Genomic DNA, 26694 nt, shown 5'->3' on the forward strand with positions numbered 1-26694 from the left:
GTGACTTCAGAATAGAGGTTAAATGGGTGTGGCAACTTTGGAAAAAGATTAAATTGCACAGCTGAATTTAGTATAGATTGTAGTGGAGAGATGGCTTGTTGGGGGACCTGTGAGGAGCAGGTTGCACTAGTCTAAGTGGGAGGAGATGAGACCATGGATACGGGTTCTGGCAGTGTGTTCAGAAAGGGACAGATTTTAGTGATGTTACAGAGAAAGAAACAGCATATTTTAGCAGAGGTTTAGGGGTAACTTACTGGTGGGACGGTTACTACCTCAACCAATAAGCCTTGATGCTTTTGATGCAACTGCAACAGTGCTGTCCACTTCAATGGCAGAGGGAAAAGAGGAACTAGATTCAGACAACCACCACCGAGGGCCCGACTTTTATGGTCTGGGGGACTTGATAAGCAGCAGCTACTACCCTTAACCAATAAGCCTTGATGCTTTTGATGCACCTGCAACATCGCTTTCTGCTTCGACAGCATGGGGGGAGGTTACTAGAGGAATTGGATTAATTTGACAATCAATCCGGGCACTGACTTTTATGAACTGGGGTAATGATATGCACACACTTAAAGGAAAAAGCACAGGACTGCTTCTAAGACCAAGTCCATAAGCAAAGCATGTCAAGCAGCACGGTCTACATTTTCAAGAAGGCTCATCATCCAGTAAAAATGTTGCTAGCAGTAAATTTTTATGGGTTATCATAAGATCTGGGGGTAACTTCATGGAGCAGCCGTTGCTACCCTTAAGAGAAACATGGGGGACACCTGTATGGTGCAGCAGATACTACTATACGAAGCTTGCTGAGCAGAGTGGATGGACCATTTGGTCCTTTTCTGCCATCATTACTATGTGTAGAGAAGGACAGAGAGGAGTTGAAGATGATGCCTAGGTTACAGGCCGAGGGAACCACAAGGATGACCGTTATCCACAGAAATAGAGCGAGGAGGAAGAGGGGACCTGGGTTTCAGGGGAAAAATAAGGAGCTCTATCTTGGCCATGTTGAGTGTAAGGTGGCAATGGGACATCCAGGCAGCAAAGTCAGACAACTAGGCTGAGATCAGAGCCTGATTTCTGATGAAAATTCTAGTGCAGAAAAATCTGGAAAGTGTCAGCATAAAATGGTATTGAAAGCCATGAAAAGAAATCAGAGTACTAGGGCATTTTTTTTTTTGCAATAACCAGCTAAGTTGAGTTTGGATAGGAAAGGAGGGAGGGGCCTAGCCCTAATAAATCTAACCAGTCAAAATTTGACTGGCAAGATTTAAGAAAATATTCAGCTACAAATCTAGCCAGATAGGTTCAATTGATATTCACCTAAAGATAATCAGCTAAAATTAAAGCTATCTTACACCACTCAGTGGGTTTTTCAATATTGGCTTCCAAGCTTCTTTCCCAAAGACACGGAGGAGCCGATGCAATTCAGTGCGCTCTCACGAACGCACTGTTTAACCCGCTGTCGGACGCGGGTTAAATAGGCGCTAATCCACCCCTAATGCTATAGGCGATTAGCACCTATTTAACACGCATCCGACACGGAGTGAATGAGTTAGTGCATATCACATGCAAAAAAGTAAATGTGCGTCTCAGACGCACATTTATCGCTCAGATATTAACACCTGCCTGGAGCAGGTGTTAATAGCTGAGCACACGTAGAAGTACAGAAAAGCAGAAAAAGCTGCTTTTTGGTACTTCTTTAAAAAAAAAAAACCAAACAAACAAAAAAAATTCCTCAGTAGACCGCTGAATTATGAAGACAGACACTGGTAAACTCGGCGTCTGTTTTCATAACAGACCGTCTGCCAGTAATGATAATGGATGTGGTGTCGTTTTCATTACTGGCAGAAGGCCGGTTATGAAAACTGATGCCAAGTTTACCGGCGGTCTTCATAACCGGCAGCCGCCGCAGGGTCGCATTAGCAAGGAGGCGCTAAGGTCGCACAAGCGACCCTAGCACCTCCTCGCTAGCGCGACCCCCTAATTTTCATATTGCATGGCGCCCCCCTTGTGGGCGCCATATGTGTGCTAAGAAAGCGGGCGCTGAAAAGTCAGCGCCCGCTTTCCACAAAAGCTATTGCATCGGCCCCAGAAAAAGAAAAAAGCCTTAATAAATTGGGCTCAAATTATTATTCATTCTTTTGGATGCGGACATGCAGTCTGAACACAAGGAATGTGTTGCCCCATAGGTAGCTGCATATATGTGCTTGAAATACTATTAATTTTAAAAAGGTAATAAGAAATCTAAAAGTGACCAACAGAATGCTTTAGAATGCAATTTTCTTAGTATCAGCACATAGGATGTGGTTAATGTGGTGTATTCCCTTTACTCTGTACTTCAAATGACATGCACTGAGTGCCACAATAAAAATTATAAATTCAGGCTTTTGCCATATGTGCATTAATAATTCTGATGTATAGAAATACAGATTTTTACACCTGTGATTCATGTAGCAATACCAGAATCCATATTTTTATACTGTTGCATGGCATCCCTACTGCTATACTAAATGGGATGCATGCTTGTCATTCCAAGAACAAATTCAGCAGTTCCTCCATCTAGAACAATTTCTCACAGTTTTTTTTTTTTTTTAATAGGCACAATGTAAACACAATAATGAAACCAAATAAAAGTTAGCCGCACAAAAAGCAATATAATCACATAAAGCAGTAACACTTCTAGTCAATATAACAGAAGCAGGATAAATTACATTGTGAAGGCAAATTCAATATATTTTTTCAGTTATCTGGAAAGATCTTCTGACACAAATTCTTGTGTTGTAATATTGAAGAACAGTATGTGTAATAAATACTTTTGGGTGCAATAGGTATGAATTAAAAAGTAAAAGGTATCCGGGGATGAGGAGAGTTCATATCTTACAGCAAGAGTTTGTTTCACTGAATGTCTGATACAAGTGACAGCCTCTTCCACTTCCAGAAAGTGTAGCTAATAGTCACAAGAAAAATAAACCCGCCAAGGAAGAAAAGATAAACAGTAGGTCTTGTGCCATTATCACCAAATGGGGAGAGGGTGGCAGGTGCTGAGGCTTCTGTGGAAGGCAGAGAGAAAGGACAGAGTCTGACCTGGGGAGGTGCAGCACCATGATCCTTACAGTGCTAGACTACCTACTGGAGCTGCCATCTTCAGCAACACAAAATAAGATCTGGCCTAAATTTACAAATGTATTCTTGAGACATTTTTCTTTTCTTCCTTTTTTATTTAAAAAAACAAAAAGAAACTGTGTTCAGTTTAACTGAAGTTATAAATCAAAATGTCTTGAAATTCCATTCCTCTCCTCCCCATATTGATGTCACATGCCTAAAATTTTGGCTGATACAAAGAAACACGTCCACTAAGGCACCCTGAGGCAATCTGACAGTGCGTGGGAGAAAACTTGGTTGTCAATACTACGTCACTGTGTGAATATAAGGAGCGTATCTCTTGCAAGGGGTTGGCTTCTTTGGGCAAACAGTCGACAAGTTCCGCACACTGTGTGTCAAATCCCAACAAACGGATCCCATAGCCGTATGGGGAGGAAATCATTCGGCCATCTGGACTGAAGCACAGTTCTTTGATGTAGCCCCGGCCTACATTGGCTTCTTCAATATAATGAGTCAACCGAAGGGAGCAGCGAGGAGAGACAGGGCGCACTGGAACACCTTCCTGGAATTCATAGACGCAAGTCCACTAAAGAGGAACAGGAAGATAAACAAACTGTATTCAATCGTGCCCACAAGACTTGCCTGCATATTTTAGTTTACATTCATTCATTCACAGTGGTTCTATGGTTTTTGCCTTGTTCTGTGTCTACAGGTTTCTACATAAACCATAAAGATATATAAGAGGACCCTGCACTATGAATTTCATTTTTTTTTAAATTTAATACTTTTATTAAACTTGTAATATGACAGTGCTATTACAATAGCAATATGAATACAGAATACAAAGTACATCCCCAAAAATCCCCCCCCCCCTCCCCAGTTTAGTGGAGCTATAGCTCCTCTACTACAGAATCCAGAAGCATTAATGCTAGGTAATGGTATCTCACTTACGTACCATAAAGTTTACATACCCAATACTTAATCGCCCAAATTGTTGTGTATCAATACATTTCCCCGAATAGCATGTAATCACTTAATCCATTATGAGATTACATTTGAAAAATATATTCCATAAACAGTTTCCAAGATTTAGTAAACGAAGACATTCTCCCATATTTAGCTGCTGTTAGAGAGGCCAACCTGTAGTATGTATGAAGTTTATCTATGACCTCAGACAACTGCGGTACTTGTTCTGTTTTCCACTTTGTCGCAATCAAAGTACGAGTGGCAATAAGAGTATGAGAACAGAAGCGCTGCTGGGACTTATGTAGGTCATCTGGGTAAACATGCAGCAGGGCCGTGATAGCAGTAGCCTGAATAGGCACATGAAACAGGGCACTCAACCAAGTGAAGAGTCTCCCAAAGGGTCTGGATTTTCAGACAGGTCCACCAAATATGGAAGTAAGTTCCCTTACTCCCACAATTGCGCCAGCATAAGTCCGAGGCCGCCGGATATAGCCTATGAATTTTATTTGGGGTGAAATACCATCTATATGTCATCTTATAGCAATTTTCACGCAGACCAACTGAAATTGAGCATTTCCTAGCAAAATATAATATAGCCTCCCAAGTTTGAGAACTCAAGTGCTCTCCCAGATCCGCTGCCCACTGTCTCTCAAACGTGCTGATCTCTTGCTTCTCTGGGTAGAGAGCATGATATATTTTAGAAATGGGCCCCTTTATTCTGTCACTATATTGCACCAGAGATTCAAATAACGAACAACTGGGTTGCAACACTTTAGTGCGTTGTAGAGTCTGAATAAAGCGGACTACTTGAGCATATGCCAGAAAATCTTTTGAACTGAATGAGGATATATCCATTAGGCCCTGCATGGAGAGGATCGACCCTTGGGCCTTCATGTGGCCAATTGTGGTAACACCCGCCTTCCTCCAAACAGTCACCTGGAGGATATACCTGGTATAGAGAAGAGACGTTTGGTAAAAGTAATTATAGTCCCCAACTACTTGTCTACCACTCTGCTTCCAGATATTCAAAGTGACCTGTAGTGACCATGGTATGTCCTTGACTGGCTGCCAGGAGTTCCGTGGTTGCCAAAAAATGGCCCGTAAAGCCATTGGGCCTAAGATTGCTTGTTCAATGGACACCCATTGCTTTATTTCCGTGTTACGATGAATATCTATTAAGGCCCGCAACTGGGCTGCCCTATAGTACCAAAGGAGATTGGGGACCCCCAGTCCTCTCTGCGATTTCGGGAGATATAAAACCCGACGCGCTAGACAGAGAGGACGTCTACACCAGATGAAATCAAACATCCGTTTTTGCCAGCGACGTATCACATGAGAAGAGATAATATTTCATTTTTGGAATAAATCCTGATGTAAAAATTTTCAATGTGAGTTTACAGTGTCTATCATTTTATCAGATTATAATTTTCCTTTCCTGTCCCCTGCATCTCCACTATGACACACAAAAACTTCACCATCACAAAGTTAAATGATTATTTACTTGTAAAGCTACAGAAAGTTGCTAGTATAGCAAAAGAAGCACCTAGGCAAAGAAATGTAGTATTCCACTTCAAAGATCATGGAGACTAACTTTTTCTTCCATTTGAGTAATCCATATGGAAAATTATTGAACATTATCACAGAAACAAACCCTTCATATTTGGTTTTGACAGGGCTTACTCAATTCAATTGGTAAAGATTAACTTATTTACAAAATTAATAAGGAACTTAATGAATAAATCTCAGGAAATTCAGAGTTATGTCAACAGACCGCATTTTATGCATCAGTTCTGGGGTCGATTCTACAGCACAAATTAAACTTAGCAGCAAAGATTCTGAAATTCTATGGCATGTTTGCATAAATTAGCATCATTTTGAATATTAAATGTATATTTTAAATAATTAACACATTTGTTTTCAAACTTGCTTGTGTGTGTATAACTTACTTTGTTCCTTTTGGGCTTTTATAACTGAGAAATCTTGGATATTAATATGCTGGAGGGAAGGAGAATCAGGGACTTGGAGGAGTAGGGGAAAGAGTGGGAGGTAAATTCTTTGCTTGGGGAAGGGGAAGGGAGAAGGTAGGATATAAGAACATAAGAAATTGCCATGCTGGATCAGACCAAGGGTCCATCAAGCCCAGCATCCTGTTTCCAAGAGGCCAAACCAGGCCACAAGAACCTGGCAAGTACCCAAACACTAAGAAGATCTCATGCTACTGATGCAATTAATAGCAGTGGACTATTCCCTAAGTAAACTTGATTAATAGCCATTAATGGACTTCTCCTCCAAGAACTTATCCAAACCTTTTTTGAACCCAGCTACACTAACTGCACCAACCACATCCTCTGGCAACAAATTCCAGAGCTTTATTGTGCGTTGAGTGAAAAAGAATTTTCTCCGATTAGTCTTAAATGTTACTTGCTAACTTCATGGAATGTCCCCTATCCTTCTATTATTTGAAAGTGTAAATAACCGAGTCACATCTACTCGTTCAAGACCCTCATGATCTTAAAGACCTATCATATCCCCCTCAGCCGTCTCTTCTCCAAGCTGAACAGCCCTAACCTCTTCAGCCTTTCCTCATAGGGGAGCTGTTCCATCCCCTTTATCATTTTGGTTGTCCTTCTCTGTACCTTCTCCATCACAACTATATCTTTTTTGAGATGCGGCGACCAGAATTGTACACAGTATTCAAGGTTGACTTAGAAAATAGCCACTGCTATTACTAGCAACGGTAACATGGAATAGACTTAGTTTTTGGGTACTTGCCAGGTTCGTATGGCCTGGATTGGCCACTGTTGGAAACAGGATGCTGGGCTTGATGGACCCTTGGTCTGACCCAGTATGGCATGTTCTTATGTTCTTACCATGGAGCGATACAGAGGCATTATGACATTTTCCGTTTTATTAACCATTCCCTTTCTAATAATTCCCAACACTGTTTGCTTTTTTGATTGCTGCAGCACACTGAGCGACGATTTTAAAGTTTTATCCACTAAGATGCCTAGATCTTTTACCTGGGTGGTAGCTCCTAATATGTAACCTAACATCGTGTAACCCCATGCAGCCCCCCTGACTGCCGCGGCCCGCAAAGCTCACCGCAACTTTGGGCGCTTAAAGAAGCCCCCTCTCCCCCTCCTGCACAGCCCATATAGAGGGAAAGGGAATCAAGGTAGGCTGACCAAACTCCGCAGGCCCAACAGGCCTCCACTGTCTGTCATCTTAAAAATAGTAGCGCATAAAAGCGGGGGTGGGGGGCGAACCACGCAGTCGCTGCTGGAGAAGGAAGAGAGCGCACCACAGCAGCAAATTTAACCCACGCAGTCGATGTGGCACTTAAAAAGAATTAGGAGGCACTTTCCCCGGCTGGGACCACCCTCCAAGATGGCCGGCACCACTCCTGATCCCCCTGCACTGCCTAACTGCCTTGGAGCCCGCCCCCGACAATCTCGCCGGGCGACAGCTCAGCCTCTCAGAGCTGCTGCTGCTGCTGGGACTCTGAAGCAAAACAAACCTTTGTGGGGGTTTTTTGTTTGGTTTTTTAAGCTAGAGAACAGAACTAGCTAAACAAAGAAAAAAAATGAGTGTATACTTCCCTTAATCCCACAGGCAGGCGGAGGGGCTTCGGACCCCACTGAGAGAACCAGAGCCCTGGTGGTCAGTGACCCCGGGAACATGGGCTGAGACTTGGCAGGGGTGTCCAACCCCCGCCCCCCTCCCCACCGATCGCCCGCCTCGACCCGAGGGATGGCCCTTCGCAGGAACCTGGCACCTCGGGAGCAAAATTCCTCACAATATCCAAATTCAGTCAGGACTGCAGGTTTAGCACCTCTACCATCTGCTGGAGGTAAAGAAATACTGAAGGTCTACAGGTGGCATTCTCGTATATGTGACAGTGCCCAAAGTTTTTGTCCCCTCCTCCATCTGCTGATAGGGCTGGATGAATTAAACCTACGTGTCTGGACTGATTTGGGTATGTTCAGGAACTAGTGCTTCACACATGGAATGACGGCATATAAACAAAAAATAAATATGATAGAGGTCTATAAAATAACAAGTAGAGTGGAATGAGCAAACAATCAGTTATTTACTCTTTCGAAAAGTACGAAGAGCAGGGGACACACACTGAAGTTACTAGGTAATACATTTAAAACTAATAAGAAAAAAATATATATTTTTTTACTCACGCATAATTAAGCTCTGGAATTTGTTGCCAGAGGATGTGGTGAAAGCTATTAGTGTAGCTGCGTTTAAAAAAGATTTGGACAAGTTCCTGGAGGAAAAGTGCATTAAGCATTATTAAGGTAGAGTTGCAGAAATCCACTGCTTATTCTTGGGATAAACATCTTGGAATCTACCCCTTGGGATCCTGCCAGGTACTTGTCACCTGGTTTGGCAATGGTTAGAAACAGGATACTGGGCTTGATGGATCTTTGGTCTCACCCAGTCCGGCAAATCTTATGCTCTTATTACACTGTCAGAAAATGGAATTTTTCACTTAGAGGTCAAATTAGGGGGCATTTTGTCAAAGTAAATGGCCATAACTTCCACGCTAAAATATAAAAGCAAATTAAACAAGATAAGAAAAGATATTGATAAGTCTGATGTCATCAATAAAAGTGATGATCCAGGCATTTAAGCAATTTCCATATTTAGGGTGGGAATATTTCTTATACTACTGCATAGTTAACACCTGAAAACTCAAGCTTACAGTCAGACAGACCAAAGAGGCAGAACACGAAACATAGAAAATGACAGTAGATAAAGACCATACAGCTCATCAGTCTGCCCATCCACTAAACAGAATGAAGTGACAGGCACTGGTTAGCGTTTAATAAGAAAATTATTACTTACCTGCTAATTTTCGTTCCTGTAGTACCATGGATCAGTCCAGACAGTGGGTTATGTCCCCAATCCAGCAGATGGAGTCAGTCAAAGCTTTGAGGGGGCGTCACCAGAGTACTACTACCCCTCTGCAGGAGTTCAGTAGAATATATCAAAGCCCGAGTAAACAAAGAACCCCCAAATTGGATCAAGTTTAAAGTAACGGCAACAATAAGCCGCATAACGTAAGCAACAAAACCGTGCCCGTCCCACCAACGGGTGGGAGGACGGGAGGTCAGCGTGCCAACCCCAAAACGGAACTGTGACAAACAGTGAAAACTGAGAAATCGTGAGAGACAGAAAGCACTACCGTCCCATAGAGGAAAAAACAGTCGAGCAGGATTAGGACCCAAATGCGGTGGGCGTCTGGACTGATCCATGGTACTACAGGAACGAAAATTAGCAGGTAAGTAATAATTTTCTTTTCCCTGTACGTACCTGGATCAGTCCAGACAGTGGGATGTACCCAAGCTTCCCTAAACCGGGTGGGGTCCTGCGAGACCCGCTCGTAAAACCTGCTCCCAAAGTGTCCAAAGACCGAAGAAGCAAGGTGTAGACGATAGTGTCTCGAGAACGTGTGTAACGATTTCCAGGTGGCCGCTCTACAGATTTCTTGAGAGGAGACCGAGCGAGTCTCCGCCCAAGAGGCCGCCTGAGAACGTGTAGAATGCGCTACAATACCGGGCGGGGGAGTCCGCCCCACCCCAATGTAGAAGCGGCAATGCCAGCCTTCAACCATCTGGCAATGGTCGTCTTCGAGGCCTGAGATCCCTTCCGAGGGCCGGACCAGAGGACGAAGAGATGGTCAGAAGTCCGGAAATCATTCGTAGCCTCCAGATAGAGGCGCAGGGTGCGCTTGAGTCCAGTAGTCGGAGAGACCTCGGCTCCGAAGAGAGAAGGAAGGAAGTTCCACCGTCTGATTCACATGGAACGCGGACACCACCTTCGGAAGAAAGGAGGGAACAGTGCGAATCGAAACCCCGGAATCCGAGAAACGGAGATAGGGCTCTCTGCACGACAGGGCCTGCAGCTCCGAGATGCGCCGAGCGGAGCAGATAGCCACCAGAAACACCGTCTTAAGAGTGAGATCCTTGAGCGTCGCATTCCGCAGTGGTTCAAACGGAGGTCCCGACATGGCCCGTAGCACCAGGTTGAGACTCCAGGAGGGACAAGGATTCCGCAACGGCGGTCGCAAGTGCTTGACACCCTTGAGAAAACGAAGAATATCCGGGTGTGTAGCAGAGAACCCCCGTCCCGCAGGAGCGAACCAAGGGCGGCCACCTGAACCCGGAGTGAGTTGTAGGCAAGCCCCTTGTCCACCCCCGCTTGCAGAAACTGAAGGATCTGAGGAACCGAAGCCTCAGTGGGACTCGTGTTCAGTCCGGCACACCACAGCTCGAACACCTTCCAGACTCGCACGTAGGCCACCGACGTCGAAGTCTTTCGAGAACGCAGCAGCTGACACTACCGCCTCCTGGTAGCCCCGGCGCCGAAGGCGGTGCCTCTCAAAAGCCAGGCCGCAAGACAGAAGAGTTCTGCCTGGTCGAAAAATACCGGGCCTTGGTGAAGGAGGCGGGGGAGATGTCCCAGACGGATGGGTCCGTCGATCACCAGTTGGAGCAGGTCCGCAAACCAAGGTCGTCTTGGCCACTCCGGAGCGAGAAGATCACAGGTCCCTGTGGGCCTCTACGCGGCGGAGTAGTCTTCCCACCAGTGGCCACGGCGGAAACGCGTATAGAAGCAGGTTGGTCGGCCACGGGAGCACGAGAGCGTCCACGCCCTCCGCTCCTCGCTCTCTCCGGCGGCTGAAGAACCGGGGGCCTTGGTGTTTCGTGCGGACGCCATGAGATCCAGGTGGGGGGATCCCCACCGCCGGACGAGCAGCTGCATTGCCTCGGAGAGGGACCATTCCCGGGATCCAAAGCTGACGGCTGAGGAAATCCGCCTGTACGTTGTCCACGCCCGCGATGTGCGAGGCCGCCAGGCGGCCAGATGCCGCTCCGCCCACTGCATCAGCATCTCTGCCTCGAGCGCGACCTGCGGACTGGGTGCCGCCCTGTCGGTTGATATAGGCCACCGTCGTCGCGTTGTCCGATAAGATCCTGACCTCCCGGTTCCGAAGGAGTGGCAGGAAGTGCTGGAGCGCTAGTCTGACCGCTCTGGTCTCCAGACGATTGATGGACCACTTCGATTCCTCCGCGGACGTCCCCTGCGTGGCGCTGCGGTCGCAGACCGCTCCCCAGCCTACGAGACTGGCGTCGGTGGTTACCACGACCCAATTTGGCAGATCGAGAGACATGCCGCGGGCCAAATTCTCCGGATCCATCCACCAGGTTAGACTGTTCCTGGCAAACTGCGGCAGAGGGAGGAGCACCTGATAGTCCTGCGAAAGCGGTTTCCAACGGGATAGAAGCGCTCTCTGTAGAGGCCTGAGGTGCGCAAATGCCCAAGGGACCATGTCGATGGTGGAACCCATCACCCCAGGAGCTGCAGATAGTCCCAGGAGGTGGGAACCGATAACGCAGAGAACCGTTGTATGTGCCCGCAGGGCTGCGCCTTGTCCTGACGTAGGAAAACCGCCCGAGACGGGTGTCGAAGGTCGCCCCCAAGAAATCCAAGCGCTGCGAGGGTACCAGGGAGCTCTTGGAGAAGTTCACCACCCATCCCAGGGACTGCAGAAACTCTATGACTCTGGCCACAGCCGCCTGTCCATGGCGAAAAGACTTCGCTCGGATGAGCCAATCGTCCAGGTAAGGATGAACTAGAATCCCCTCCTTCCGCAAGGCAGCCGCTACCACCACCATGATCTTGGTGAAAGTGCGCGGCGCCGTTGCCAGCCCGAACGGGAGAGCCACAAACTGGAAATGTTGATCCAGGATCTTGAACCGTAGAAGACAATGATGCTCCCGGCGAATGGGGATGTGGAGGTAGGCCTCCGTCAGGTCCAAGGAGGCCAGGAATTCCCCCGATGCACCGCCGCGATCACTGACCGCAGCGTTTCCATGCGGAACCGAACTACCCGGAGTGATTTGTTGACTTCCTTCAAGTCCAGGATGGGCGGTAGGATCCGTCCTTCTTTGGTACACGAAGTAGATGGAATAATGGCCCGAGCCCACCTCTCCGAAGGGCACGGGCGCAATGGCGCCTATCTCCCAAAGTCTGTCCAGGGTCAACTGCACCGCCCTTCGCTTGGTGTCCGAGCCGCAAGGGGAGAATATGAACCGTCCCTTTGGAGCGCGGACAAATTCCAACGCGTAACCTTGTCCGATGGTATCCAAGACCCACTGGTCCGAGGTGATCCGCGCCCACTCCTCGTAGAAGAACGCCAGCCGCCCCCCGATCCTGGGGACGGCGGAGTGGGCGAGCTGAACATCATTGTGAGGACTTGGGAGAGGGCTGTCCAGCTGTGGGAGCGGGACGCGGGGGCGGCGCCCGCGAAAGGAGCGAGACCAGGGTTGAGACCTGGGGGCGAGGACCTGGCTGCCGCCGGTCTGTAGTTCGGTAGCGCCGTTGCGCCCTGGCTCTGGTCCGAGAGGACGAAAACGCCCTGGTGGAGCGATATCTGTCTTCCGGCAGGCGATGAACCGCGTTTCCCCCAGCGACTTGATGATTTGATCCAGATCCTCCCCGACAGAAACTTGCCCCTGAATGGCAGGGAGCCCAGACTCGACTTGGAGGACGTGTCCGCCGCCCAGTTGTGGAGCCATAGGAGTCGGCGTGCCGCTACCACCGAGGCCATGGTGCGGGCGAGGACCCGAAACAGGTCATAGGAGGCGTCAGCCCCATACGCAACCGCAGCTTCCAGCCTATCCGCCTGGGCGGCCTCCCCGGCCAGTAGAACCTGAGAGGTGAGCAGCTGTTGCACCCAGAGAAGGCTGGCCCGCTGTGCCAGCGAACTACACATCACCGCCCGCAACCCTACCGCGGAGACCTCGAAGACCCGCTTGAGGAAGACTTCCAACTTGCGATCTTGCGTGTCTCAAGGCCGCTCCCCCCGTCACTGGGATGGTCGTCCTCTTCGTGACCGCTGTCACCGCGGAGTCCACTTTAGGTACCTTGATGAGATCTAGAAAATCTTCCGGCAGCGGATACAGCTTCTCCATGGCCCGGCTGCCCTTAAGGAAGCTTCCGGGGCATCCCATTCCCTGGTGAGGAGCTGAAGAAAAGACTCATGAATGGGAAAAGCCCGAGCTCTCGGCCTCAGGGCTGCCAAGACCGGATCCCCCTTCTTTGAGGAAGTGACCACAGCGGGCGCTACGGGAGCGGGCGGCTCCGGCGGTGGATCGAGGTCCAACTCCTTAATAATTTGTGGGAGTAGGTCATCCAGCTCTTCCCGCTGGAACAGACGCAGCGTGCGCGGATCATCCCCTCGGAAGTGGAGTCCCCTTGACCCGGGTCCGGGTCCGATCCAGGGGAACCTGGTCCTGTGCCCGCTGCCCCGAGCCCACCGGGAGCCGGGCGCGAGCGGGGGGGTAGGGGGGCCCCCACGCCCGCCGGAGCGGGGGGGGCCGGGGGAGGTAGCGAGGGCCGCGGTATCTTGTTTGGAGGAGGTCCCGTGGGAGCATCAAGGCCCTGCAGATATGCGGTGTGCATCAAAAGGATAAACTCCGGGGAAAACCCCGGTCTACCCGAGGGGGTCTCCGAGGGGGGGGGCCCCGGGGAACCCTGCCCCTGCGGGACTGTCTCCGGGTCCGATTCAGGAAGCAAGAGTGGAGGAGAGTCCTCAGCATCCCCGGCCCCCAGCGCCTGTTCCCCTTCAGGGCGCATAGCATGTAAGATGGCCGCCGTTCCCGCCAGGAATGGGGGAGGGGCCGGCCCACGCCCCGGGCAAGCCTGCCGACGAGGGAAATCGTTGAGGGGCCGCGAGGTGCCTTCCCCCCGGGGAGGCACCTCGCACAGATGCCCTCCTCGAAATCCGCGAGCCGGGCTCGCCGCAGGCCGAGCAGCGCGCTGGCCGCGGCATCGGAGCCGTCAGCAAGAACAGCCCCGGCAGGACAAAAACCACCCGGCAGAGCCTCGGGGGGGGGGGGGGGGGCCGAGAGAGAGGGAGCGCCGCTGCGGGGGGGCCCGGACGGCCTGCACAACCGCCGAAAACGAAGCGGCACCGCGGGGGGGCCTTCCTGGCCGCGCGACCCGCCAACGACGATCTCCCTGCCTGCCTCCGCAGCCCACGAGGAGCCGCGAAAATGGCCGCGGGCAAGGGAGGAGAACGCGGAGAGGCCGGTCCTACTGGCCTCCGCGAGCCCCTCCGACGAAGAAAAGCTGCAGGGAAAAAGCAAAAACACTGCACTTACCCCGCTCGCAATGAGAGAAGAAGGAGAGAGCAAACAAACACAGAGGGAAGCCACGCCTCCCAATTAGAACCCTCTAACCTTTTTTTTTTTTTTTTAAACAAACTTGATCCAAAAGAAGTAGGCAGAGAGAAAACAAATTCAGATAAGAAGTACAAGAAATACAAGAAATGCCTAAGGTAATCGGGAGCAACCCGGATTCACTACTCGCATCTGCTGGAGTCAGAAGATACTGAACTCCTGCAGAGGGGGTAGTAGTAGTACTCATGGTGACGCCCCCTCAAAGCTTTGACTGACTCCATCTGCTGGATTGGGGACATAACCCACTGTCTGGACTGATCCAGGTACATACAGGGAACATATGGTACTGGAACCCTGCCTGATTACATTCAGAAAGAAACTCAAGACTTGGCTTTTCGTCCAAGCCTTCCCCGAAGCCTAACAGGGCAACAGTTCTGCTTTCACATAGCCCTCCAGACTAAATGTCAGACCTAACCATTGTTCATTTATTCTTGTTCATTCTCCAGTTCTTTCTGTCCTTAATTTCCTGGCTACTCTAGCCCCCAAGTTTAATATCCCTGTTATTTGTACCTGCGCCTCGGCCTTCTTGTTATATGGTTTTTGTTAAGTTAACCCCAAGTTTGATGTAAACCGGCCTGATATGAAGCTTGTCATGAAGTTCGGTATAGAAAAATGTTAAAAATAAATTAATATGATTGGCATGATATATATGGATATTGTATTTTAATGGATTTATTCTAGACTCATATATAGACCTAAATTTGAGAGTTATGAAACTGGATCTGGCTAACAGAAAAAGTTCTCGCTCAGCCCCTAAATTTAAGTGCCTTAAAAGTGAGAGGGTCCAGGTCAGAGAAGTGAAGTTAGGTGCTCAGTGTTGATTTCCAGCACTGAGCACCTAACATAAAAGTCTAAACATGAGTCTATTTATTTAAAAGTGTTTGTATACCGCTTTTACAATTAAAAAATTAGTCAAAACAGTTTACATTTTAAAACATACATAATCTGTTTAAATTAAAACAATAAAATAGACAAAAATTCAATGTGTCTAGCGAACAACAAAAACAGAACTCTGTTTTAGGTACATTACAAAAGTGCCACAACTCACATTAACCTGAAGTAGTAATGGGGAGAGCAGGGATGTAGGGGTATGTAAGTGGTGTAGTGAGTGAAAAATAGGCTTGGAAGGACCAGGGAGGGGGGAGACTTTATGATCAGGTTGTCAGGGGAATGTTAAATGATTTTTGAAATAGGTAGGTTTTTAAAGATTTCTTAAATTGTTGTGTAGAAGGTATGAGTCAGAGAAAATCTGGTAATGAATTCCACAAAGCGGGGCCTGCCACAGAAAAGGCTCTTTTGCAGGTTATGTCTAGTCTTGCTAATCTAATAGTAGGTAAGTCTAAAAGATTTTTTGATAATGATCTCAACAACTGTCTGACAGGTTTGTAAATGCGAAGAGATGTGCATAACCAGGTTGATGAGATGTTATGGATAAGAGCATGGATGATTGTCAGGACTTTGTATTGGATTCTAGATTTTATGGGAAGCCAATGGAGAGAGTATAGAACTGGAGTAGTATGGTTTTCTACGAGAAATTCCTGAAAGAATACGGGCGGCTGTGTTTTGTACTAGTTGTAGCGGGTGGATTGTAGAATCAGGTAGGCCCATATATAGCGCGTTGCAATAATCTAGACCCGAGAATATTAAAGATTGCAGGAACGTGCGGAAGTCTTGTAAGAACAAAAGGGAGCGTAGACTTTTTAGAAGATGGAGTTTATAAAAAGATTTTTTTGTAATGGCAGAAATGTGTTGCGCCATTGATAGGTCTGAATTTATCATTATACCTAGGCTGCTTGCAGTTACGAATCAGGATAGAAATTCCATTGAAAAGGAGATAAGATGGAGGACCTATTGTAGAACTGGAGACGTAAGTTAGATATAGTAGCTCTGTTTTAGCAGGATTAATTTTAGACGATTGTGTGAAAGCCAGATGTTAATTGTAGTTAGATATGTTATTGTTGATAAAGTGACTTGCCAGGAAATATTGTAGGGAACTAGGAATTGGATATCGTCCGTGTAGATTCTAAATTGAATGTTTAGTGCAGCAAGAATATGGCATAATGGCAATAGATAGATGTTGAAAAGAATTGGGGATAATGAAGACCCTTGGGGTACCTCAGTGGAGATTGTGTATTGATCAGATAATTGGTTTTGAACATAAATTTGTTGAGAACGATTTGATAAGAAAGACAAACCAATTTAAGACAGTCGCATTAATGCCTATGGATTTTAGGCCCGATAAAAGGATCTGGTGGTCTAGAGTGTCAAACACTGCTGATATGTCCAAGAAAACTAGAATGAAGTCAGTGTTAGAGTCAAAGCCGCGGAATAGTGTCTCAAAACAGGAGTGTCTCAGTAGAATGTCCCTTTCGAAAGCTGTGCTGACCTGAGTGCAAAATATGTAGTCAGCAAGGAAGTTGGAAAGTTGGTGTAAAACCACTGATTCAATTAGCTTTGCTAAGGAAGGTAATAGCGCAATGGGTCTGAGATTGATGTCTAGGGGATTTTTAGATTTGTTCTTTAGTATGGGAAGAATAGCAGTTTTTTCAGGCTGTCGGGATAATGTCCTTTCTGAAGAGAATGATTAACCAGATCACATAGAAAACTACTAACGGGCCGATTCAGTAAAGTCCGCGGGAGAGCGGACGAACGCCCACTCGCCTGTGCACGTGATTCTGTATTTAAATTAGGTGGTGCGGTAGATAGAAATGGGCAAAAGGAGGCGCTAGGGACACTAGCGCGTCCCTAGCGCCTCCTTTTGACCCGGAGCGGCAGCTGTCAGCAGGTTTGACAGCCGATGCTCAATTTTGCCGGTGTCTGTTCTCGAGCCCGCTGACAGCCACGGGCTCGGAAACCGGACGCCGGCAAAATTGAGCGTCCGGTTTTCGGCCAGACAGCCGCCGGCCCATTTAAAAATTTTTTTTCTTTTTACTTTTTTTTACTCTTCGGGACCTCCGACTTAATATCGCCCTGGTATTAAGTCGGAGGGTGCACAGAAAAGCAGTTTTTACTGCTTTTCTGTGCACTTTCCCGGTGCCGGTCCCGGTGCTGTATCGCGCGGGCATACGTAATAGGGCCATCAACATGCATTTGCATGTTGAGGGCGCTATTAGGTGCCGCGGGTTGGACGCGCGTTTTCCGCCCCTTACTGAATAAGGGGTAAGGGAAAACGCGAGTCCAAGGGCAGGTTAACAGTGCGCTCTGTCGGCATGCACTGTACTGTATCAGCCTGTATTCGGAGCTATTGTTTTAAAAAGAGTGCCAGAACAAGGATTTATAGGTGACTTAGAAATTTTCTGTTTCTGAATTATGTTTAGGATGGAGGATTCTGTTCATAGGTGAGAATTTAGACCAGTTAACTGCAGTCAGGGGAGTCTTAAAAGTGGGATATGGCAAACGTTGAAATTCATATCGTATCAACCTTAGATTTAAAATAAGTAGCTATTTTATTACATATAGTAGAATCGTAAATGGTGAGATTGTTAGGGTTTGCCATAGTTAAAGATTTTACGATGTTGAAAAAGAGTACTAGGATTGCCATTGGCATCTGAAATTTTCTTAGCAAAGTAAGTTTTCTTGGCATTGTTAATTTCTTTATTATATTGTCTTAGGGTGCGATAAGCATTTTTTTTTATATCGGGTGTTTTGGTTTTTTTTTTTTTTTTACAAAGCCAATTACGCTCTTTAGTTTTTAATAAAGTTTTGAGAGTGTAAAGATTTAGTGTACCAGGGTGCATTAGGCTTGTCTCTTAGGGGTTATTTATTTGCGAATGGGAGTACATTTTTTGTGCACAAACTTTACTCCCAATACAGCAAAGAGTTTTGTACACCTGTGTTAAACTGTGTGCATCAATTAGCACGCCTCCATTCAAATCCCATGTTAATGAACGCGTTAGCTATTACTCTCTGATGCAGAGGCACGTGTAGGCTTTTTGCACGGTGGCTGGAAATTTAATATCAGGTCAGAACTGAAGTAAAGTTACTCGGGCTAATACAGGGCTCTCAGTCTCTTGCAATTCTGTAGCTATGGAAAATATTGCAAAATCTGCTTCTTCCCATGGCTTTTGCGGGTGTCGGTAGAATTGCCATGGGAGACCGGGGAAGCCAAGTTGTCAAACAGGAGAGTGGCCTACTGCAGATGAAGAGACTGCCTGTGCTTTTAACCCCCCCATGCTGACTGGGCATTAGGAAGAGTATCATTGGCATGGAAGGAGGGAGCAACCAGAGGGCCTGTGGATCTATCTGAACCTAAGCCGCCACCACTCATACTTGTTTTGCTTGCCTACATGGCTGGACTGTAGGGCCTGACTACTTTCTTGGTGACGGTGGGTGCTCTGTAACTGTTGCAGGTGGCAGGGCTTTGGGGAAGAGGAGGAGGACTTGGACCAGAGGAGGATGACAGGGAATTCATGTTTGCACTGGAGACTCCACTCATAGAAGATGGGAAGCCATAGTGATACCAGACTGGCACTGGCCCCGCTGTAACTACTGCGGTACATTTTTCTGCTGAGTTGGGGTGGGGGATTAGATTTTGGTGGCAAAAGAGGAGGAAGCAGCCCAAGTGCTGCCACTGCTTTTCTCTTCTCCCTGCTTTCAATCATGGGGACTGGGGGGGTGGTAGGGTAGTACTTTGGAAAGAGATTAGGAGAAGGCTGACTACAGGTGAGTGAGTGGATGGGTGATGAGGCCAGGAGGAAAGAGTGAGTGAGGGGATGGGGGCACATCCAGTCTGCTAGTAGCAGTGCGAGCACCGTGGGTATCAGGTCGGTGACTGGGGCTGGTATGGTATCGGTGTGGATGGAAGTTGGAAGCCCTGCAGTGCGTTACCGATGGCCTCTTGGATCATTCGATCCAATTCCTCACGGAAGCCTGGGGCATGTAACCCCAGCTCCGGAGTGGGAGGCAATACTGGCGTAGCCGGAGGGTCCACTGGTGAAAGTGGAGTTGTGGCTTCCTGCACCGATGAAGGTGGGGAACGTCTCGGTGACCCGGTCGCAGAGGAGGATGGGGCCTTCTCTGGATGGGATTTCTTTGTCGGTGGCTCTGTCGATGCCGAGGGCTTGCCTGGATCAGCGGACTGAGCCTTCCGATGATGATGCCGACGCTTTTCACAATGTTCTCCTCGGTCCTTTTCCCGAGGCGATGAGGAAGAAGCAGACTCCTCTGGAGTAGTCGATGCCGGTCGGGCAGCACCGATGTCCTGCTGCTGGCGAGAGGTTGATGGCACCGGCTCAGACGATGTCGAAGCGGTCAATGGAGTCGGAGGTTTTGACTGAAAAAGAAACTCCATCTTCTCTGAGCGGGCCTTATGGCCCTTTGGTGTCATTTGGGCACATTTGGTGCAAGTTAGGAGGTCATGGTCGGGCCCCAAACACAACACACAAACCCTATGTGGTTCTGTGATGGACATTTCTGAGGACAGTCGGGGTACCGACGAAAACCCGACGCCATGGCTTTGACAAAAATTTAGCCATGGTGCGGTCAATGGCCGGTAGGCCCTGAAGGGAAAACCCGACGGGAATCGACAGCAAATGAAGGTAAAGCCTTACCTTTCGACCGCGGAGTACAGAATCGATAGGGGGACCCCTATGGGGTAGTAGAATGTTTTTGAAAATGTTGAAAGAAGTTCCATGGGGAAAATTTCTAGAGAGCTCCTTAACTCACGTGGCTACTGCTGCGCGGAAAAAAAGAGACTGAAGGGGGACCCCTGCTAGATGCAGGTTTAGTGCCATGCTGGACATGCCCAGTAGGTGCCAGTCAAAGTTCTAGAAACTTTGACAAAAGTTTTCCGTGATTGGGTTCCATCCTGATGATGTCACCCATATGTGAGGACTATCATACTGTGTCCTGTGAGAAGCACACCATCCCTACTGTGAAGCATGGAGGTGGATCTCTGCTGCTTTGGGGATGTTTGAGCTCCAGCGGCACAGGGAATTTAGTCAAAATTGATTGCAGGATGAATGCAGCATCTTATCAGAAAATATTGGAGGCGAATTTGCATTCATCAGCCAGGAAGCCGTGCATGGGGCGCACTTGAACTTTCCAACATAAACAATGATCTGAAACATAAGGCCAAGTCGATCCTTCTGTGGCTGCAGCGCAAGAAAGTGAAGGTTCTGGCGTGGTCATCAGAGTCTCCCGACCTCTACATCGAGTCACTTTGGGGAGAACTCAAACATGCAGTTCATACTGGACAACAAAACAATTTGCAGGATCTGGAAGTTTTTTGCCAAGAGGAATGGGCAGCTTTACCACATGAGAAAATAAGAACATAAGAAATTGCCATGCTGGGTCAGACCAAGGGTCCATCAAGCCCAGCATCCTGTTTCCAACAGAGGCCAAACCAGGCCACAAGAACCTGGCAAGTACCCAAACACTAAGATGATCCCAAGCTACTGATGCCAGTAATAGCAGAGGCCACTCCCCTAAGTCAACTTGATTAATAGCAGTTAATGGACTTCTCCAAGAACTTGTCCAAACCTTTTTTAAACCCGGCTACGCTTAACTTCACTAACCACATCCCCTGGCAACAGATTCCAAGGCCTTATTCACAACTAACACGAAAGACTGCAAGAGTCACTGATGCAAGGTTTCGATATTAAGAACTAAGGGTATACAAACTTTTGAACAGGACCATTTTATGATTTCCTTTATTGCTATGGTTTATTTAATGATTGTGCTATTCTCTGATGTATAATAGTTTAATTTGAAACATTAAAAATAACAGATGTGTTTTCTTAAAATGCTACACATCTTACAAATTCTGCCAGGGATATGTAAACTTATGAGCATAACTGTATACCTATTTTTTCCTTAGCCATTCTAATGTAGCTCTGTGGGCTTCAGCTCATTGTCTCATACTAAGTGGTGAACTTCCATTCCAGTTTCAGCTTTCCTGCAGCAGGCACCAAGTTTTCCTCAAGGACTTTCCTGTACTTTTCTCCATTCATTGTCCCTCCTATCCTGACAAGTGCCCCAGTCCCTGCCAATGAAAAACAATGCCATAACATGATGTGGCTACCACTATGCTTCATAGCAGGGATGTGTTCTCTTGGTGGTGATGTGCTGTGTGTGGTTTGTACCAAACATACAGTTTGCATTCAGGCCAAAACGTTCTATTCTAGTTTAATCAGATCTCAAAACTTTTTGCTACATGGCTACAGCATCCTAAGTGTTCCTTTGTATATTTCAAAACAGGATTCAAGGTGGGGTTTCTTAAGAACTGGCTTCCTTCTACCATATAGGCCATATCTGTGGAGCGATTGGGATATTGTTACATGCATACTTTGAAGTCACTGAAGTCTGTAACTCTTTCAAAGCTGCCAATGGCCTCTCGGTTGCCTCCTTGATCAATCTTCTCTTTGCTCAGTCATCCAGTTTGGAGAAATGTCCTGATCTAGGCAAGAGTCTTGGTGGTGTCATTCACCTTCCTCTTCCTAATAATCATCTTGATCATGCTCAGAGGGTATTCAAATACTTTGCAATTCTTTTATACCTATCCCCAGATCTGTGTCTTTCCACATCTTTGTCCTGGAGTTCTCTGGGCAACTACTAGGTGCTCATGATTGGGTCTTTGCTTCAAAGTGCACTATCCAACACAAACTATGAATTTATCCTGTCGTCATGTGAATCACTACACTTTAACAAAGGTGGGGGACCAGTTCACTTGATATGTGATTTTGAAGGCGATTTTTAGGTTGTAGAGAATTACAAGAGGGTGGACACTTATCCAATCAAGCTATTCCATGTTTTTCTTCTACTTCATTTTCTAAGGAATTCTAGAACAAACTTTTAACTTGGCAGTTGTGGAGGTAGGATGTGTGGCTACATGAAACAAATACTGGTTTAATTCATTTTGTTTTCACCTATAAGGCAACAACAGTGAATGTTCTGGAAGGGGCTGTACACTTTTCTTTAGCCACTGTATATGCTATTACATTTACTCTTATGGGCAAATGGATTTTATTTTTCTATTCAATTTTTATTATTTTTATTTCAGGTAATCAGTTGTGAATAGATCATTGGTTCTGGAATATGCAGAATACAAATGACAAAAAAAATATAATATAAAAGGGTGGGCTATAAAACTATAGTCTTAGGTACACAAATCAACATCTTTAAATGCTCAGCTATTCAGTTCTTACCTCCTGGTCATCTGTGTTACTTGAGCAGCGGAGAAGTGTCGCCCACCCTTTTGGGTGTAGCTGCAATGATGTAATGCAATTTCCTCGGTCCTTCTCACCAGGTACTTCTGGTGTTAAGACTTCCAGACTATTGCGAGGCGATGCACCTACGGGAGAAACAATCAAATCAGTCATATACTGCACATGTAACTCATATGCAAAGTTGCTTATCTGTAATAGGTTTCTCAGAGGACAGCAGGATAATTGGTTACAAACATAGGTGAAATCATCTCTAGTGCTGACATACATGGTCTCGTACAGCATTCTGGAAAAGCTTTTCAAGGCCTTTTTCAGGTACATGGAAAATGTTCTTTATATACCACCTTGCAGAGCCCCTTCGGATTCTTGGGCTAGACTGGTATGAGATAGGGAGTCTCTGAACTGCCCCATGACACAAGTACACTTTTTAGTGCTTGAGTGACTGGATTCTACTGGGCTTGTCTCATGTGGAGATATGCCAAATAGGGTTTCATCAACTGTTTAAGCCATATGGCCTAATATTCTAAACATATACCAGGTTGTCATCATCTGCCTTTATTTGCAACACCCACCTCTGTAGACATTAATTTAGTGATCCTGTTGGTAGGGAGATAGGCTTTTGCCTGAGTTATGTCTAGCAGAGGTCTGAAGCACTCCAACCAAGGTGACAGAATCAGGCTGGATTTTGAGTAATTTGTGATGAAATGTAGAAACTTCTGCACCTGGGTGGTGGTACAAATGGATTTGCTTCTCTGGGTCTGAGATGTACTCCTGAGCAGCCAATCGTCCAAACAGAGAAACACATAAGCCCTCAGTCTGTGCAGAAATGCTGTGATATTTTGTGAAAAATCCGCTGACGCTACATAAAAAGGCAACACTTGGTATTGGAGGTGGTGATTTTCCACCACAAATTTGAGATACTTCCTTTGAATGGGATTTATTTATATGAGGATATAGATCTTTGACATTCAGATGGCATAACCAATCTCTTATTTTGAAGAAGAAAAATAGTGGCTAGGAAAATCTTGAACTTTGCATTTAAAAGAAATTTCTTCAAAGGTCTAAGAAATGACAGCAACCCCCAGTCTTATAGGGTATCAGTAGTACTTTGAGTAAAATCTCCACCCTCATTCCAGTGGTGGAACAGGTTCAACCACTCTGGCCTGTAAAACAGAACCCCCGCAGCCAATGGGTATCCGCAAGGGCTAAAAGTGAAGGAGGTTCCTGCTGCTTTTAGGGTGGAAGAGGCTGCTGCTGTCGCTAGTTTGGGGGGGGGGGGGGGGGAAGAATAAGTGAATGAGCAAGCATATGTGTTTGAGGTGCTGTGTGTGTGTGTGTGAATGAGACAGCATGTATGTGAATGATTGAGGCCTGTATATGGCCTGTATATTGAAGCCTGTATATTCATAGTTTTGCACAGTTGAGCACGTGGCTGTGCGCACGTCTGTGTGCACGGATCGAATCAGCGGACAGAGCGGTGATCAAATGGAAATGGTGACGGTGACCACCTTGGAGGGTCTCCACGTGGGAGGACCCTCATATCGGACCGGGGTCTAGCCGGGATCAACCGGGTAGCACTGACGCTGGCTGGCTATCTATGCAGCTATTCGAGCCTCGGAGACCGGAGACTTTTAAGAAGTTTTCTAACTTACCTTGTCTCGGCGTTTCCCGGTCTCGTTCTGGGCAGTCTCCGACTGCGGGGGGAGAGAGAAAAGTACCTTCACCGGCGCGATCGAATTTGCACCCGCTGCCTCTCAGCCGTACCCGATGCCGGGGGCTAAGTCCACGCCAGGAGCCGGCTGCTGGTCCGAGGCTTACCTCCGAGGGATCGTGGAAATCACCTCAGGAATCTCGACTGGGGGAGGGACCCGTAGGTATCACCGCAGAAGAGTGGGGCTCGTCTGTAGAGGTAAGATTTCTTCTTTGTTTTGGATTTCTTTGGTTAGAATACTCTAATGCTGTGCAAGCGTGTATAGAGTCCCGAATTGCTATGGAGAAGGAAAATACTGAAGAGCAGGGCTTCCAGCAGGGGTATATGTACTGGTGCTGACAGACTGAAATCTGACTCCGTCTCCAACTGCTATCGGAGCACACTATACCCGTTGGTCCTGAGACCATCTGCTACATGCTAGGAAACATGTTTTATGTTATGTAAATTTGAAAAATCTAATAAAGAGAATTATAAAAAAGAAACCAGAGAACTAGTGGTGAATGAGGAGGAACCCAAAGAATGGTAGCATAAAATAATGGGGAAGGACCCAGAAGCAGTAGCTGGAAGAATGGCTGCTGCAGTAGCAACTGAGGTTAAGGGGGTAAGAGCTATTGAAGAAATCGTAACTGAAGGTGGTGGCGAGGGGAAAAGGAACAGTAGTCTTGGTGGCTAGAGATACAGGCCAACATCTTAGATCACAAAGACGACACAAAGTTGTGAATTAAAGGAGGGCTACAATCACTTTTGTGTTTGTCATCCAGGTGCCCTAAAGGAGGAGCATGAAGGACATATGGACTCTCTCTAGTCTGCAAGTCACTACTACAAAACACCAATTATTTGAAGCTAAAATGCACTAAGGAACTGGTCACATTAATACCTATATGGATTTGTATTTTATTGGACTGCCATGGATAAGGCAGGTATGCTGTTTTCTTTTGAAAGTCTCTTCCACTTTTGGACAGATCTCAGATCTAGTGGTTTACAGTGAGATGAGAACCACTAAGATGACTTGATCAAAAGCTTCCATATTTAACAACTAAAGACCTGACTAATAAGCTTTAATATTCCTCACAAATTACAAAACACATTGCATTTTTTAGCATGTTTTTTTCTCCTTTTTTATTTCTTTCACTGGACAAAGACTCATACCAGCCAGAATACATCTTGCATGTTGGAGTAGCTAAGTAAAAAAGTGCCTTTTTCCTACTCTAATGAGTTGTGGTTTTGTTACATGAGAATCATTTCCTATTTTTGTTGTTCATTGGGGTATTCATAGTAACAGTAGTGATGGCAGAAAAGGACCAAATGGTCCATCCAGTCTGCCCAGCAAGTTAAGATAGTAACTGCCACTATGTGCAGGTTACTCTCATATTTCTCTTAAGGGTAGTGTCGCTTTGTGCAGTTATCCCCAATACTTATGATACCCATAAAAATTTCAGCTAGTAACATTTTTTATTGGGTGATGAGCTTTCCTGAAAATTCATAGTTTTGCTTGACGCGCTTTCCTTATGGACTTGGCCGTAGAAGCAGTCCTATGCTTTTTCCCTTATGTCTGCGTAACAGTACCCTTTTGGTTGTTGTCTGACTCCAATTTCCCTTTTCCCCTGCCGTAAAAGCAGGAGCAATGTTTCAGATATATTCAACGCATCAAGGCTTATTGGTTAAGGGTACCAATCGCCATGCTTTCTGCTAAGGGTATTAACTGCCACCCCAGCAATTACCCTCATGCACACTTTTTCTTCATTTCCTTTAGGACTTGGCCGTATAAGCAGTCATGTGCTTTTTTCCTTATGTCTGTGTATCAGTATTCCACACCGTAGAAGCTGGGGCCAGGTTACTGTTTAAAACCAATTCCTCTTTTCTCCCCTGCCGTCTGAGCAGGGAGCATCTGTTTAGAGGGTAGTAACTGCTGCACCAGCAAATTACCTCTCTGCCTTTAGAAATCCAGAGTGTTTAGCACAATGCCACTTTGAACTCTTTGTTTGTTTTCATTTCACCACCTCCTCCAGAAGTGCATTCACCACCCTTTCCGTGAAGAAATATTTCCTGACATTGGTTTTGATCATCCCCCCTGGAGTTTCATTTCATGTCCCCTAATTCTAATGTTTTCTTTCCAATGGAAAAGTTTTGAAGTTTGTGCATCATTATTGATGTTCGAAGTTCATGCATCATCATCATTACTGCAGGTAATCACATCATGCTGTTATATAAACCCAAATGGTCAGAAATTGTTGCGCTGGAGGTGGACCCTTGGGCCGAGGTGGGGTTGACACAATCTTTAGGAAGAGTCCCATGGGCCCCCACCATCGGTAGGCAGAGTGGGCTGATGGACGGAGGCCGGCTGACGCTTCACCAATACCAGCCCTCATTCCCCGCGGGTTGAGCCTTTGGGTATCAGGGCCAGCTGGGCTTAGGTGGGCCTCCGTTTGTCGTCGATGGAAGGATCGAGGTCAGCCCAGAGGCAGAAACAGAGATATGGTAGAGTCTGTACTGG

The 26694-nt window shown here is 46.8% G+C and overlaps 1 protein-coding gene across 1 annotated transcript in view; it reads right to left on the minus strand.

The window, feature by feature from the left end:
• Positions 1–2568: 2568 nt before the first annotated feature.
• LOC115082592 (DDB1- and CUL4-associated factor 10-like) overlaps positions 2569–26694 on the minus strand; it is a gene marked incomplete at its 5' end in the record, with an annotated part of 80422 nt that continues 56296 nt past the window's right edge. Inside the window, 2 exon segments of the mRNA XM_029586809.1 lie at positions 2569–3688; positions 22472–22617. Of these exon segments, the coding sequence (XP_029442669.1) occupies positions 3320–3688; positions 22472–22617 (515 nt within the window).

Source organism: Rhinatrema bivittatum, unplaced genomic scaffold (genome assembly GCF_901001135.1).
Source record: "Rhinatrema bivittatum unplaced genomic scaffold, aRhiBiv1.1, whole genome shotgun sequence".
In the NCBI taxonomy this organism is placed as follows: Eukaryota; Metazoa; Chordata; class Amphibia; order Gymnophiona; family Rhinatrematidae; genus Rhinatrema; species Rhinatrema bivittatum.